Source organism: Schistocerca americana, chromosome X (genome assembly GCF_021461395.2).
Source record: "Schistocerca americana isolate TAMUIC-IGC-003095 chromosome X, iqSchAmer2.1, whole genome shotgun sequence".
Classification (NCBI taxonomy): domain Eukaryota; kingdom Metazoa; phylum Arthropoda; class Insecta; order Orthoptera; family Acrididae; genus Schistocerca; species Schistocerca americana.
Window position 1 is genome coordinate 655840335 of NC_060130.1, and position 17662 is coordinate 655857996.

General features: G+C 41.9%; 1 protein-coding gene and 1 pseudogene across 1 annotated transcript in view; both read left to right on the forward strand.

The window, feature by feature from the left end:
- LOC124556230 (relaxin receptor 1-like) overlaps positions 1 to 17662 on the forward strand; it is a 370951-nt gene that overhangs the window by 333483 nt on the left and 19806 nt on the right. The window contains exon 12 of the mRNA XM_047130220.1: positions 17232 to 17443. Coding sequence (XP_046986176.1) covers positions 17232 to 17443 — 212 coding nt within the window. The remainder of the gene's footprint in view (positions 1 to 17231; positions 17444 to 17662) is intronic.
- Positions 16621 to 16739, forward strand: LOC124556872 (annotated as a pseudogene).

A 17662-nucleotide genomic window follows, 5' to 3' on the forward strand; every position in this document is an offset into this window, starting at 1 on the left:
TACTGTATAGTCAAAGTGCAACCCCTTAATATTCAGTTTATTTCCACAATTGAAAAAAAATCCTCAAAAAAAGCTTTTTACCTGGCATTGTATAAGATGTTTTGATTCACTTAATTCGCAGAATACTAGAAACGATAAGTGAGTTTCCGCATATCTCAATAACGTCAGTAACTTCTTTATTCTTCTGTTTGTCTGTCCTCACTACAAGTTGCACATTTTTAATTTTTGGTGCCAAAGCTGCTGTTTATCGTTTGACTGATTAGTTGCGGATTTTGTCTATTGTCACAATTGCAAACAATTGGAAATGTATGTTCTTCAATGCCTGAGCGCTGCAAGAGGCGACGTACTGAAAATCTATGTATAAAACTGTTTTGATTTAATTCTATTGTTTATGTATCCTATTTCCAGAAACCATAATTTTTGCCTCTCTAATATTATTTCTTTATCGTACTATAACCATCGATACAGTTCCCATTTCTTTCATGCGAAATATTGATACTCTGTATTACCCGAAATGACTATATGTTACTGCTCGAATTCAACTCGAAGTGAAAAAATGCTTTCATACAATACAATAAAAATCGTGAGGGCACATCGAATTTGTCATCAAAATGGTGTTAACTGTACACATCCTGTTACTGATGGTTCCTCAAGCATAGAAAAAGGTACTCACTGTTACAGTGTTACTCTAAATTTCTCATGTACCCGAGTACTCGCCATTTCTTTCCCAATACCTCACAATAGTAAGATAGGTGTCTCATTGTCTGATAATGAGTGGCAGATTCCAGATTAAATTTATCTGCTGGTTAGACATGAGTAAATGTACCATCTAATGTTATGCTGCTGCTTGCCTTTATTCCTGTTGGGAAAGTGATAGTTGAATATAAGTTCAGTTAAGACAGGAGGTATTCTACATCTTTCTTCTCTGTATAATTCTATAATTCCGCCCTGAAAAGTCAATACTGAAGTACTGAAACTCATAGTTGAAAGTAAATTCAGTTAAGATAGGAAATGTTTTACTCCCTTCTTCTCTGTATAATTTTGCCCTGTAAAGTCAGTACTGAAGTCCCCACACATAGGGTACCGGTACTGAAAATAAAACTATTCCAGAAATAAGACAGGTTCTAGGCGCGCAGTCCGGAACCGCGGGGCTGCTACGGTCGCAGGTTCGAATCCTGCCTCGGGCATGGATGTGTGTGATGTCCTTAGGTTAGTTAGGTTTAATTAGTTCTAAGTTCTAGGGGACTTATGACCACAGCAGTTGAGTCCCATAGTGCTCAGAGCCATTTGAACCAGAAATAAGACACGAAATATTAACCGTTACATGATACAAAGGTTGTTCGACGTACTGATGACCCATTTTCTGTCAGATTTCGTACATATATTTGTATATCCTTATCATGGCCTCCTCCATAGAAATGAAAAAACTGTGGATCCAAATATCCCGATAGAACTACTTTCAGAATTTCCATTCATTTACTTGAAAAACTGAACAAGTGCAGATTAATCTGTCAGTTGTAACTCGTGCTGCAAAACAGAAAATCTGTGAAAATATGACTGCAGGTTCTCTTTAACAACGTTCTGACAAGACGACATTTTAATTCCGGGAGTTACGATTTTGTAGAAGTTCCCTGCAGGTGATCTTTAACAACGCATTCTAACGTTCGCACTCGTTTCGTACAGTTTTCTACTGATCTCTCTGTTGTTTAGATTTCGTTGCCACAAAATGCTGGAAATACTTTTGTATGGTCGCGGGGGTTTTGTTTTGAACTGAGAAGAATTGTGTGAGGTGAAATGACAAGTTAATGTCGCAATATTTCTCACCAAATTACAGCTTTTCACACAGTTTTCAACTCGCCAACATAAAAACAGCGCAATAGATAACGCATCTTGCCGACATCAAAAAGTGAAATGAGTTTATACAAAACAATGTTAAATATTAACTCTCTGAAAGAACATTAATCTTAAGCACAATATTATGAAAGTTTAATTGGAGGTTTCTGTAAATTAATCCTGAGCACAATAATATGAAAGTTTAATTGGACGTTTCTTTACAAAATTGCTTCTACACATACTTGATGATGTTGGTCAGTACTACGAAAATCGTCTGATTCCGGTTCAAAGTTCGGTATTATTTAGGATGACAATCAAGTCTACGGTGGATAGTTAGTCAAGTGACAAATTTGAGCCCAAGATTACCCAAGGCCGCTCGAGTTTACAGTGGACGCAAGCTGGTGAACCAACAAAGTTTACGCCTCTGCACACGGTATTTACCTTAAGCTGCGACGTGCTCCTGTCTGCAAGCCTGCTCTCTCCCACTGAAACTCCTACAAAACTAATCTGGCCTTTTCTGAACTTTCCAGCAAGAACTTTCCCTCTGTTTCTCGTTATGCGAGAAAACATGTACTCAGTCCTAGTCTTATTAGTAGCGATATACACGCGCATGGTTGGAGCAGTGTGCATATTATAGTGCCCTCTCAGTTCTGCAGGAACAATTAACTAATTTGGCTGGTTCGTTTCTCCACAGTTGGAGCTAAACATTGCTACAGTTAATTTTAGCTGGAGTGCAGCCGCTGTGAATGCAGTGTCCACGCCAATTTCTTCTCTGCGTTGTACGGAGCATAAAGCTCTCTGTTGTGCACTTGACACCAGTTCAGAGAAGAGTCCTCACCAAAATTTCTCTCTTGTCCTCTCACGGCTGAACTGCCTCTCTCCACTTGGGTTCCTTTGTCACGTCACAGCTTTTTTCGACCAATAGGAGCATTTCTCTTATTTTGCAGGAACACTTCTACCAATCGCAACGCCCCCTCTATCAAATTGCGTCGAAATTTCAGTAGTTTTCTCCTTCCTAGTAAGTTTTCACCAATCTGACGTTTTGTGCCCGTTCTAGACACCTATAGTACCGGGTGACCAAAAAGTCAGTATAAATTTGAAAATTGAATAAATCACGGAATAATGTAGGTAGAGAGGTACAAATTGACACACATGCTTGGAATGGCATGGGGTTTTATTAGAACCAAAAAAATAGAAATGTTCAAAAAATGTCCGACATATGGTGCTTCATCTGATCAGAATAGCAATAAGTAGCATAACAAAGTAAGACAAAGCAAAGATGATGTTCTTTACAGGAAATGCTCAATACGTCCACCATTATTCCTCAACAATAGCTTTAGTCGAGGAATAATATTGTGAATAGCACTGTAAAGCACGTCCAGAGTTATGGTGAGGCGTTGGCGTCAGATGTTGTCTTTCAGCATCCCTAGATATGTCGGTTGATCATGATACACTTGCGACTTCAGGTAACCCCAAAGCCAATAATCGCACGGACTGAGGTCCGGGGACCTGGGAGGCCAAGCATGACGAAAGTGGTGGCTGAGCACACGATCATTACCAAACGATGCGCGCAAGAGATCTTTCATGCGTCTAGCAATATGGGGTGGTTTTTTTTGTTCTAATAAAACCTCATGTCATTCCAAGCATGTGTGTCAATTTTTACTTCTCTATCTACATAATTCCGTGGTTTATTAAGTTTTCAAATTTATACTGACTTTTTGATCACCCGGTACATTGACCTTTCCATGTGTCATACTCGCTGGACGCTAATGTGTCACTTGCTTTTGTTCGTATCCCATTGGACTTTCGAAATGCAGTTTTCTAAAGCTTCTTCTCTGCTATTGTACCGATGCCCTCGCTACAGGCGGCCCTCCAGCTTGAATCACCTGGCCTGGGGTCGCTGTCCTCTTTCCTGCCACCCCTTTAAGTGGTTGCTGGCGTAACTCCCACAGAGCAGTTTCGCTACGCTGTTGTGGAGCTGGCTTTTCAAAACTAAAAACGACTCGACTCGCGTTCCCTGTCCTACCTTCTGCTCAAAGACATGCATTGTATAGGAATGGTGTGTTAATTACCGTCAATTGACTGTCATCCCATTTAGCATTACACATTGATAGGCAAATGTTCTCATAACTGTCGATTTACGTTAGGTGTCATCTTCACCTTCTCATTGCGATTTGTAAAGGTCTCATGTAAGGTGTGAACCCGACCATTTATTCTGCCACCTTACACTTTTTGGGCCAGGTTTATCTTGACCTGCATGTTTTTCTAATACGAGTAATTAGAATGTATCTGCATCTACACCTACATGGCTACTCTGAAAATCACTCTTAAGCGACTAGCAGAGAACTCATTGAACAACTTTCACACCAATTCCCCATTATTCCACTCTTGAACAATGTGAGGAAAAAACGAACGCTTATCTCTTTTGGGTCGAAATCTTATTTCCTTCATTTTATTATTATGATTGTTTCTCTTTATGTAGGTCGGCGTCAAGAAAATATTTTCGTATTTTTGGGAGAAAGTTGGTGATTCCACTGCAAAGAGAAACGTTGTTTTAATGATTTCCACTCCAAATCGTGTGTTATGTCTGTGACTCTCCTATTCCTCAATAATACAGTACGTGCTGTCCTTCTTTGAAATTCTTTGGTGTACTCCACTAGTCCTATCTGATAAGGATCCTACACCACACAGCAGTACTCGGAAAGAGAATGGACAAGCGTAGTGGAGGTGGTCTCTTTAGAAGATCTGTTGCATCTTCTAATTGTTCTGCCAATAAAACGCGCTTTTTGGTTCACCTTCACCACAACATTCTCTAGGTGTTCTTTCCAATTTCAGTTGTTCCATACTTCTGATTCCTAGGTATTTAGTTGAATTAACGACATTTAGATTTGATTTGGTTTATCGTGTAACCAAAGTTTAACGCATTCCTTTTAGCACTCACATGGATGACTTCATACTTTTCATTATTTAAAGTCAACTGACAATTTTCACACCAAACATATATCTTATCTAAATCGTTTTGCAATTGGTTTTGATCTTCTGATGACTTTACTAGACGATGAACGACAGCATCATCTGCAAACAACCTAAGACGGCTGTTCAGACTGTCTCCTAAATCGTTTATTTCAATAAGAAACAGTAGATAGCCTATACCAGTATCTTGGGAAACGAAATAAATCACTTCTGTTTTATTCGATACTTTTCGTCAGTTATCTCGAACTGTGACGTCTCCGACACGAAATCACGCCTCCAGTCGCATAACTCAGACAGTATTCCATAAGCACACAATTTGATTACAAGCTGCTTGTGAGGTACGGTGTCAAAAGTCTTCTGGAAATCTAGAAATACGGCATCAATTTCAAATCCCTTGTCGATAGCACTCAACACTTCGCCTGAGTAAAGAGCTAGTTGTGCTTCACAAGAACGATATTTTCTAAATAGGTATTCAAATGGTTCAAATGGCTCTGAGCACTATGGGACTTAACTTCTGAGGTCGCCAGTCCCCTAGAACGTAGAACTACTTAAACCTAACTAACCTAAGAACATGACACACGTCCATGCCCGAGGCAGGATTCGAACTTGCGACCGTAGCGGTCGGACGGTTCCAGACTGAAGCGCCTAGAACCTCTCGACCACTCCGGCCGGCTAAATAGGTATTGACTATATGTCAATAGACCGCTCTCTTCAAGGTAATTCATAATGTTAAAACACAATATATGTTCCAAAATCATGCTGCAAATCCACATCGACATTAACGGTATGGGGCTGTAATTTAGTGGATTACTCCTATTACCTTTCTTGAATATTGGTGTCGCCTGTGCCAACTTTCCATTCTTTGCATATGGATCTTTCGTCGAGAAAGCAGTTAAGTAAGGAGTTATTGCATCAGGAACTCTGAAAGAACCTAATTGGCACACAGTCTGTATTGGAAAACTTGGTTTTATTACGTGATTTAAGTTGCTTCACTACTTCGAGGATATCGAGGATATCTAGTTCCAAGTTACTGATATTTGCAGCGATTCTTGCTTCAAATTCTGGAATATTGACTTCGTCTTCTTTGGTGAAGGCATTTGGAAGGCTGTGTTTAGTAAGTCTGCTTTAGCAGCTCTGTCGTCGACAGTATTTCCATTGCTATCGCGCAGAGAAGGCATTGATTGTCTCTTGCCGACAACATACTTTAGATACTACCAGAATCCTTTTGATTTTCTGCCATGTTTCGAGACAAAGTTTCGTTGTGGAAACTTTTATAAGTATCTCGCATTGAAGTCTGCGCTAAATTTCAAGTTTCTGTAAAAGTTCGCCAATCTTGGGAATCTTGCGTTAGTTTAAATTTGGCAGGCTTTTCTCGTTGTTTGTGCAACAGTGGTCTCACCTGATCGCGTACCATGAGGGATTAGCTGCGTCTTTTGTTAGTTTATCTGGGTTAATTTCTCAATTACTGCCGATCATATTTCATTGAATTCTAGCCACATCTAGTCTACACTTACATCGTTAATTTGGAAGGAGTAGAGATTGTCGCTCAGGAAGGCGTCAAGCGAATTTTTATCTGATTTTTTGAATAGATACATTTTTCGTTTATTTTTGGTGGATTTGTGAGTTCAGTCTCGCTACGACAACTCTATGTTCACTAATTCCTGTATCCGTTTTAATGCAGGTTATTGTCCCAGGTATTGTTTGTTGCGAAGAGGTCAAGTGTGTTTTCATAACCGTCTAGGCCCTACTTTTTGCGTGGGCACATGAACCAATTGCTCGAAATAATTTTCAGAGAATGAACACCGTTCCTAGTTTTCAAAGAAGAGCTCTTAAACCCATAGCAGCTTCCCCATTTCTTACTCGTGGCCAAAAATTTCACAAAAATCAATAAATAAACTGGATCTACTCTGTCAGTGATTGACAATGTGAGGTTTCCACGGTTGTATTTTAAACTATCTTATAAATAGAGTTACCAACCACTAATTTAAAGACCTTTCCTTTCAACACAATTAATTTTACATGCCATTACAAGTTTCGAACTTCTGTTCATAGTCAGATGTCTATATTGCAATACAAACTGCTAATCAGACGTTGGTTGTTTCGTTTGCCGTAATGCCCCATCCTGAAAATATATAAACGATAAATATTCGTAAAGGAATTCCCTATCGTAAAATTATACGAGGACCGGTCAATAAGTAATGCAACACCTTTTTTTCTGAAAGCAGGCTGGCTTTATTCAGGATTCCAACACACAATATTATTCCCCACTCTTTTGGCTACAAAACCGTATTTTTCAACATAATCTCTGTTCAATGCGACGTCTTTTCGCTAAATTACTGAGGGGGCCTGTATGCCCACTTGGTACAACTCTAGAAGTCGACGACCGCCGCCATGACTTTACCGGCTGAGAGTCCGGCTTTCAACTTTTTCTTCGGAGGAGCGGTCGTGTTGCACAACTCCATGGATTGTTTCGGTTCCGGCTCGAAGTGATGAACCCATGTTGCATCGTCTGTTTCGATGTTCGAGAAAACTTGTCAGGATCAGCCTCGTAACGTGCAAACAATCCCGCACAGATGGCCCTCTGTTGCTTTTTATAGTCTTCTGTTAGGTGGCGAGGAACTCAGAGGCCACACACCTTTGAGCACCACACAGGAGTGTGTCAGCACTACCAACAGAGACGGCCAGCTGTGCAGCTAGGTATTTGATTATGATCCGTCGATCACTTCGAATGGGTGTGTCCGCACTTTCCAACACTCCAGGAGTCACAGCCGTGTGCGGCCGGTCGGCAAGCGGTGATGACAGACGCCTCACCCAACGAATTACCTTGCTTTTGTTCAGTGCTGAGTCTCCGTAGACACTCTGCAAGCGGCTGCCTGAGATGCTCTGGTTTTCCGCCAAATGAAACTATATGACAGCTCTCTGGTTGGAACGCACTCCGTTACAGATGCCATTTTGTAGGCTACGTATAGCACAGTCACCAATTTTAACTTCATGAAACTATAGGGGCTGAAGCGGGGCTATTCCACGATGCTCCACAAAAGATTCCACATTTTTTCAATCGAAACTGGTCGAGAAACAAAAGTGCTGGCGTATGTAGTGAACACCCCTGGTATTAAATTATAAATATTCATAAAGAAATTTCCTTTATGAATATTTAAATCTTCATAAAAGAATTTCCTTTATGAATATTTATCAGTCAATGTATTTTAACGAATGGACAACAATGCAAACAAAATACCCAACGCCTGATTAGCATCTCAACTTGTAATGCAGCCATCTGAGGATGAACGAAAGTTCAAAACCGGTAATGGCACGGAAAAGTAAAGTACGTTGAAAAAAAGTCTGTAAATTAGTGGTTGGTGGCTGTTTTTGAAACATAGTTAATAAATAAAATAAGGCAATTGTTATGGAAACCAATTGAATTTTTAAAAAAAGTACAATATGCTCTCACGTTCTTCACCACAAAAAATAAAATAATGTTCTGCAGTTTAGTAAGGCAGGAACTACCAAACTGTGTGCCGAACTATAACGAGACCAAAACGAAATTAACAAGTTGGTTGGCGTGAAATTGTAATTATGACGTCAGGATTCCTCTACAGATGTAACATTTAGTTCAGCTCTTGTTCAGCTCTTGATCTTACTATCAGTTGTTTATAGTAGTAATCTTCCAACATGCTGCATAGTCAGTACTAAGGAAAGTTTCGTCTCTCACTAAATAAACCACACACATGCTGTGCTTATCTGGCAAACTTTTTAAATTACCGTAAAAAATGCAGTTAACCAGAATAAGTGACTTATTTCTGCGGCTGGATACCATTGCAGGCGTGACACTGTCATCTTTCTCTAAAGCCTAGAACGTCATTACATACACTGTTTACTAGTCGTGTTGTTGTTGTTGTGGTCTTCGGTCCTGAGACTGGTTTGATGCAGCTCTCCATGCTACTCTATCCTGGGCAAGCTTCTTCATCTCCCAATACCTACTGCAACCTACATCCTTCTGAATCTGCTTAGTGTATTCATCTCTTGGTCTCCCTCTACGATTTTTACCCTCCACGCTGCCCTCCAATACTAAATTGGTGATCCCCTGATGCCTCAGAACATGTCCTACCAACCGATCCCTTCTTCTGGTCAAGTTGTGCCATAAACTTCTCTTCTCCCCAATCCTATTCAATACTTCCTCATTAATTATGTGATCTACCCATCTAATCTTCAGCATTCTTCTGTAGCACCACATTTCGAAAGCTTCTATTCTCTTCTTGTCCAAACTATTTATCGTACATGTTTCACTTCCATACATGGCTACACTCCATACAAATACTTTCTGAAATGACTTCCTGACACTTAAATCTATACTCGATGTTAACAAATTTCTCTTCTTCAGAAACGCTTTCCTTGCCATTGCCAGTCTACATTTTATATCCTCTCTACTTCGACCATCATCAATTATTTTGCTCCCCAAATAGCAAAACTCCTTTACTACTTTAAGTGTCTAAAGCTGCATGCCCTCGGGAAAAATTACGGCCGTAGTTTCCCCTTGCTTTCAGCCGTTCGCAGTACCAGCACAGCAAGGCGTTTTGGTTATTGTTACAAGGCCAGATCAGTCAATCATCCAGACTGTTGCCCTTGCAACTACTTAAAAGGCTGCTGCCCCTCTTCAGGAACCACACGTTTGTCTGGCCTCTCAACAGATACCCCTCCGTTGTGGTTGCACCTACGGGACGGTTATCTGTATCGCTGAGGCACGCAAGCCTCCCCACCAACGGCAAGGTCCATGGTTCATGGAAGGGGGGGGGGGGGGGGGGGGGGGAAGGTTACTAGTCATACATACTTTGTAATAGGTGATTCTGTATTTAACAGTTTTTTTGGTTTGTTTCTAAGATGGAAATAAAGATCCATTCTGGCGTTCTGCTAAACTACTGTGGAGAAACCGCTACAAATTACATAGTGTAGTGCCGGCCGTTGTGGCCGGGCGGTTGTAGGCACTTCGTCTGGAACCGCGCGACCGCTACGGCCTCAGGTTCGAGTCCTGCCTTGGGCATGGATGTGTGTGATGTCCTTAGGTTAGTTAGGTTTAAGTAGTTCTGAGTTCTAGGGGACTGATGAGCTCAGATGTTAAGTCCCATAGTGCTCGGAGCCATTTGAATTTGAACAGCGTGCAGTGTGCTATAGAGGTGTTCGTCAGGTCTAGCTCACCTCGCAGTTTCTCAAACTATCTCCCCTATGCCCCTTTGTATTATACAATACGAGTGGATCTTAAACCGATTATCGCGTAAGGAACTCGACTCTAATTCTATATTCAGATCGTAGATACCATAATCGGCATCTGTTGCATACGATTGTGTAATCGATTTAATAATTGGTTTCAAGAAGTCACAGACAAAGCAGACATATACAGCAGTAGCAATGGATAACATAAAGATAATGACCACATGTGGTATTTTAATGGCTAAAGCCAATAGTGAAGTAATAAATTAGTGTCTGACACACAAGTGTGTTTCAATGAAAGCTATAAAAACCCGCTACAGACTTACCACCGGCGGTACATTCCTCTTATCTCGACTGCACGTGTCAGGTGACTACATATATGAGTGCGGGCTCGCAGTTCATTGTAAGTAACCGTGAAAGGGACGCCTTCGGACAAAGCAGTTTCCGTGTGTGGAGTGTTATATCTTTAGCTAGAGCCAAAAACCTCCACAATTATACGAGCAACTGTGCCTGCTGCTCTCCCATGGCCTTAGGCCGATGATTTGTACATCCCACTAGAAGAGAATTTTCGATAACATATTGCTCATCTTTTGAAGGAGTATTTCTAATAGGAAACAATTTGGGGCATTGAGTGCGTAACTCGACCTCAAGATTTGATTCCTTTAGAGCTTGTTCGGGACTGTTTTCGGGGCGTATGTTCTGACTAGCAATTCTGTTTCCCAGAACCTTGCTACGCTAAGAGTAGTTTTGAAAAATCAACTGCATTCTCCACCCGTGCTCTCAAACCACCACTAACAGCTTCACGCGTCGTTATATCCGCTGTATTCCTACCGGAATAATGATACTCGCCATGGAATTACTTTTGTTGCATCATACTAACACATACCTTTCTTGTATTTAAAACGTGTCATTAAGTTTAAACCCTGACTCTTCGTCTGGACCTGAACTGTCACAATTCATAAAACCATGTCTTTCGTCCTACACTTTGCCCCTAGCGTTCGTGATCTACGAGATACAACTGTCTGACCTTTTTTTTTTTTTTTTTTTTTTTTTTTTGGCGCTCTTGACTGGAGGAAATCTGTGAGCTGTCACTTAAAAATCCGATGATTAAGTTACATGATTTTATAAATTTTATTTTGTACGCTGTGATTACTTTAGAGTTGCTGCTGAGCACACTGGCTCCAATACGAAGAAGGACAGTGATACACTATACGGAATAGAAGGTGATCTGATATTGCAGTGCTTGTGTTGCTAAGAAGAATGCATGTCCACAGAAACATTGCATCGTTCTTCTTAACAACACAGGCACTGCAATATCGTATTTATCCGCAAATACCAGGCAGCGACTTTCAATTAAAATGTCATCACCTGTACGGGAATTACACAATGTGTTGTTAAGCACGAACTGTGACATTTGGATGTTTGGATCCTGCCATGAGTCGTGCACGGATAGGCAAAGCTGTTAAGGCGACCGCTCTCGTAAAGAGGGAACAAACTGAAGGTTGTTCGTATTCGGAACTGTGAATATATTTCATATACAGGACGAAAGGACGTACGTTTTAGGCGAATATCGATCAATGGCAAAACTGACAGTACACATTTCATTAAACTTTATGGGGCATTCGCTCTGATGTTACGAGGTATATTTTGTATAATCTTGTTGTATCTGTGGCGCACATAAAACAAATATGTCAATGAATGCACTAAAATAAAACTCCTTCGAATTTTTACGTAACTTAGCAGATTAAATTCACAAACAGACTAGGTTTCCAACTCCTGTCTCTTCCAGGTGCCCCAAAATGGTGCAGCCCATTGATAAAATGGAGTTGGGCTTGCGACGACAATGTGATGCCGGGATTTCAGTGTGCATCACGAGTGCAGACATGTACCTGCAAACAAACAAACCGTAACTTTATTTTATCGATATCGTAATTAAATCTGCACGGCTACCCCCCCCCCCCCCCCCCCCCCGCATACAACGAACGTAGCTATTAATGTTTTAAAGGTTCAAAACGAAAACATTGGTGTAAACAATTATTATTATTATATTACTACATGATTAATTAATACAAATTATTTTGCTTTACTCCTGATATCTGCTGTGGAGCCTCTCTATTAAGAGCGTCGTCCTTGCATACACCGCGATGATTCATTATTTCCTTGATGTGGTCATTCCAAGAACGTCGTACTGCGCTACGTTCACGTCTTCCAAGTGATTTCATTCAAAAATTTTATTTGACCACTTATGATCTAGCATTCTCAACAAATCCCAATATGACTTTAATGATTTTCTTTCAAATCTTTCTATCGCTGTCTCATTTGCCCTCATTCTAGATCTTACTTCATCATTAGGTTTTTCTCAACTCTTGATATTCGGACGCTGCTTCGTAAATAATCCATTCTACAGCTATTCCCTTCTTTTGAGGCCTTCATTTAATTTCTTTGTTCTGATCCACAGCATATGACAGGTTCAACCATTAGTGTACCCACTCTTTACTTATTGTTAGAAATAGCTCTGTCCCACCAAAAAGAATCCATACACTCTATTACTTTTCTGCTTTGTTTTATTCTGAATTTTACTTCTGTATTATCCAATTCATTTTTGTCAACATATACTCCTAGGCATTTAAATTTTTCTGTCTGTCTCCTAACTGTTTGTTCACTAATGTGTCACTATTAACTACCACATATTCGGTTTTCCTTAGACTCATCTGCAGTGCCCATTTGTCATATTCCCAATATAATGATCGAATCATGAAGTCAGGATCGGTTTCAATTTGTGCTAGAATGGCTTGGTCATTAGAAAACCTTAAAGAAAACACCTGGATATAATTAACAATGTTTCCCGTCCCCCTCAGCCGTTCTTCCATTTTCTACGAATAAATTAAATAAAATGTCCTCGTGTCAGCCCATTTGTAACATTAATAGGTGCTGATAATTTTGACCCTCTTTTAATCTCCGTTTCCCGTTTGGATTCCGGTCGGTGCAAGTTTACTTGCTGAGAGCCATCCAGATGTCGACTGTTCCGCAGAATCCCGAAAGTCAAACCAGCTCGTGGAAAGAAAGTCGTCATCGAGGCTCACACGACAGCAGCGCCGACGTTCGCAGGAATCTGGATCTGACACTGCGGGGTCGGGACCGGTCGCTGCTGCTAATTTCATAAAGGAGAAAGCACTAGCAGAGCAGTTTCCTCGGAGTGGAAGTCATAGATCCGGTGCCTGCCCCGGTCTGTGCGTTTCGTGGAAGAATCTGGTGCACTTAAAGGAAAGTAAGTGTTGTGAATCCTTTCCACGTACACTGTTTCTATAAAGGTGTATGAATTCCTGACACTCACTTCACAGTCTAAACACGTGCTTTCAGATTATTTGACAGTAATTCTACAGGACGTTGCCAGAAGCGAATTGTGAATGAGGCATACGTCAAAGTATGACAAGACTATTGTTGCTCACTATAGAAAAAAATACGAGCTTACCGAGTATCGGACCAGATTTGCGACTGGATTCACGACTTTCTTGCAGGTAGAACTCAACACGTCGCTCTTTACCGAACAAATTCGACAAATGCAAAGGTAATTTCGAGAGTACCCCAAAGGAAGAGTGATAGGACCGTTATTGTTTACAATGGACATAAATGATCTAGCAGGATCCGTCGGAAGCACTTTCAGGATGTTCAAAGACTGTTGTCTATAAGAAGATAGCAACGCCAGAAAGCAGTAACGATTTGCAGAAGGACCAATAGAGCATTTATATATGGTGCAGTACCTGGCAGTTGACCCTGAGAGTAAACAAATGTAGCGTGTTGCGCATACATAGGAAGATAAATCCCCTATTGTACAACCACACTCTCGACGACAAACTGCCGGTAACAGTAACTACCATAAAGTTTCTAGAGTATTAATCTGGAGAGATTTTAGATGGAATGGCTACATAAAACATTTAGTAAGAAAGGCAAATGCCAGACTGGGATTCATAGGAAGAATCTCAAGGAAATACAATTCATCCATTAAGGGTGACGAGGCGCTTGTTCGACCTATGCTTGTGTATTTTTCATCAATCTGGGACCCTTACCAAGTAGGACACACAGAAGAGATAGAGAAGATCCAACGAAGAGTGGTGCGTTTCAACATAGGATCTTCAACCTTCTACAGAACGTTACAGAGATGCTTAACAAACTCCACTGGCAGACGCTACAAGAGAGGTGTTGTGCATCACGGAGAGTTTTATTATTGAAATTTCGAGAGTATACTTTCCGGGAAGAGTCGGACAACATATTACTTCTTCCCACATATGCGTCACGAAATGATCACAACGAGAAAATTCGAGAAATGAGAGCTAATGCAGAGGCTTACCGACAATCATTCCTCCCACGCGCCATTAGCGAATGGAACAGGGAAGGGGGTATCAGTTAGTGGTACAAGAAGTACCCTCCACCACACACTGTCAGGTGACATGCAGAGTACTGATGTAGATATATTTACACATGTTTTAGTAGGTATAACTCATCTGGCAGATCTTGAGCAATGGAAGTGTCTGTAGCTAACTGCTGGTAGTGTTACATAAAGATGAGGTTGCAGGTGGAGAAGCACCACATGCGAGTGAACAATATGGGCTGTATTTGCTGTAGAAATCAGAGTGGCATACAAGAAATATTTTTTAGGATTACTATTTAATTCAAAATTTATTTCCGGGTTGTAGTTTGCTACATTACAACCTCTGTTCCAAACAATCTCAGGAATTCTCTATGGGATGAAGTCGGATGATTGAGCGGACTGCTTGAGCTTCTGTAGGCTGCCTCACTCCTGTCAGACCATGAATGTATACGTGCAGTCTTGTGAACACAGTTCCTGTCATCGTGGAAGACTGGAGTTACCACAGCACACTCTTTATGAGGATGTAGAAAAAGGCCTACACTTGGTCATCGAGAATACTGAAATAAATATAGTGGTTGATGTTCATGGCAGCCTCAATGAGTGGCTGCAAGTGTTGGTATGAAAAACACCCCGCAGCCACCTCTGGCCTGAGTCCAACCCTCAATGCGCTATACGTTAAAGGCCTCATTCAGTCGACTGTGCACTCGACGCCCTGTATCATTTGAAAAATAAATAAATGAAGAAATAAAAATCGCTACTCGCTGGAACACACTACACGCTTCCGATTAGCTACTGTCCAGTTTCTGTATTGTTTGGTCCACTGAAGACGACCAGTGGCATTTTCCGAGGTGCTAGACACTATACGTTCATTGCATGCAGTTCTGTTCGCATTGACCGCACAGAAACAGGTTGAGACAGATATGGATTCATTGAAAGTAGCACCATCGGCGCATATGTAAATGATTGGAGTTGCAGTTATTTGTAACAGACCTCCACCAAAGCATATTCATGTTGTCCGTGTTTAGTGTTGTTACCGGGCCTGTTAGGGTATATGAGGGGATTGATCAGCGCCAGATGTTGAGTAATCACTGAGAAGGACACGGAGATGCCGCATACTCGTTTGAAACAGCGTTATCTGTACCTGACAGAGTTTGAAAGGGGTCTCATTGTGGGCCACCATTTGGAGGACTGGTCAAAACATGAAATATCCAGATATGTGGGGCATTCGGATGTGACAGTGGCCCAATGTTGGCTTGCGTGGGAATGTGAGGGTAGGCATATACATCGTCAGTGTTCTGGTCGACCACATCTGACCTCCACAAGGGAGGAAAGCTGTATTATATACCAAGGACATTGTACTCCTCACATTTGCACCTGTCATCCGAAAACAAGTAATTGACTCTCAGAAACATTCTGTAGCATAACTCATTATCGGTTGGAGACTAACAGCAGCTGCTGTCCATACCAACGTCTGCATTCGAACTGGTGCCGTTTGCAGGCTGTACAGACTGATGATGAATGGCGTTACATTGTATTCAGCGATGAACTGATTCTGTATTACTCCATACGGCCTTCGTCTGCGAGTACGACGGCGACTTGCGAAGAGATCCCATTCTTCCAATATTTTAAAGAGGCACAGAAGTGTTACTCTTGGCATCATTGGGTGGGAAATTATCAGTTATGGCTTCAGGTCTCCTCTGGTAGTGACTGAGGGAACTCTGAACGTACAACGGTACGTTACGAACGTCCTGCGCCCTCATGCGTTCTCTCTCATGTAACAATATCATAGGGTCATTTTTCAACAGGGCAATGCTCATCCTCCACATACGGCATGTATCTCTCCAAACTATCTGTGTGATGATGAGATACTTCCATGGTCAGAAGGAACTCCAACTATGCCACTGACAGAATGGGTGTGAGCCCAGCTCGGTCGTCAAATTTATGCCTGTCCCCGTATCCAGTACATAAAATACCATTTACGGCGGTTGTGAGTCAACTTTCCCCTGAAGATTATACAAAGGATTTATGACACACATCCCAATCAATTCAGTGCATCCATCCGGGCTAGAATAGATGTAGTGTCGGACTGACAACTGAGTACTTACTGCCAAGTTCTTTGTAAATCTGACTCGATTTTGTAGTCAGTGCAATAATTCACATATTCTCTCAGCTCAAGACGTTTGATTTCCTCCTCCCCTTCTGGGTGCTTCACTTTTTTTGTCAGGCAGTATAGATATATGGCCAGCGGCTTTGCTACAGTGATAACACTGGTTCCCATCAGATCACCGAAGTTAAGTGCTGACAGGCTTGGGTAGCACTTGGATGGACGACCGTCAGGGTCTGCCGAGCGCTGTTAGCAGGCGGGTTGCACTCAGCCCTTGTGAGGCCAACTGAGGAGCTACCCGATTGAGAAATAGCAACTCCAGTCGGGAAAACTGACAACGGCCTCGAGAGTGCTGTGTTGACTACATGGCCCTCCATATCCGCATCCACTGTCGCCTATCGGTTATAAGATGACAACAAATGGTTCAAATGGCTCTGAGCACTATGGGACTTAACATCTGAGGTCATCAGTCCACTAGACTTTGAACTACTTAAACCTAACTAACCTAAAGGCATCACACACATCCATGCCCGAGGCATAATTCGAACCTGCGACAGTAGCACCAGCGCGGTTCCGGGCTGAAGTGCCTAGAACCGCTCGGCTACAACGGCCGGCCGTTCGGAACCGTTGGGCATCTCCAGGTAGAGTGCAATTGCAATACTGATGAATGATATGTTTAGCCTTGCGGTTGCGGTCTGGTGTTCGTGTGTCAGTATAAAGGCATAAAGTATTTGTGGTGGTGCGCAGGTGAGGTGTACGCGTGGCTGGTGGTGTTGGTGCTGCCGGTGAACTCTGCGGTGAACCCGGCGCTGTACACGTTCACGACGCCGCGCTACTGGGCGCGCCTGTGCGGGCTGCTGTGTGACCGTCGCAGCCGCCGCCGCAGCCGCGAGCCCCAGGGACTCAGTCGCCAGCAGTACGCTCAGTGCTCGCATCTCACGTCGCTGCCGCTCGTCAAAGTAAGCGCCACACAACTTCTTCCCCTTTTGTAATATTGTTGCAGAAGCATAACGATGTCATTTTGTTTGTTGTGGTTCTCAGATTTTCCTCCTCTGCCCCCCCCCCCCCCCCGCCCGTCTTGGAGAAAAACAGTATCTGGGCCCTAACAATTTTCATTAATAAAAGTAGTCATTTTTAAAATATTTTCATTGCTTGTGCTCTGTTTCATCAAACTCAAT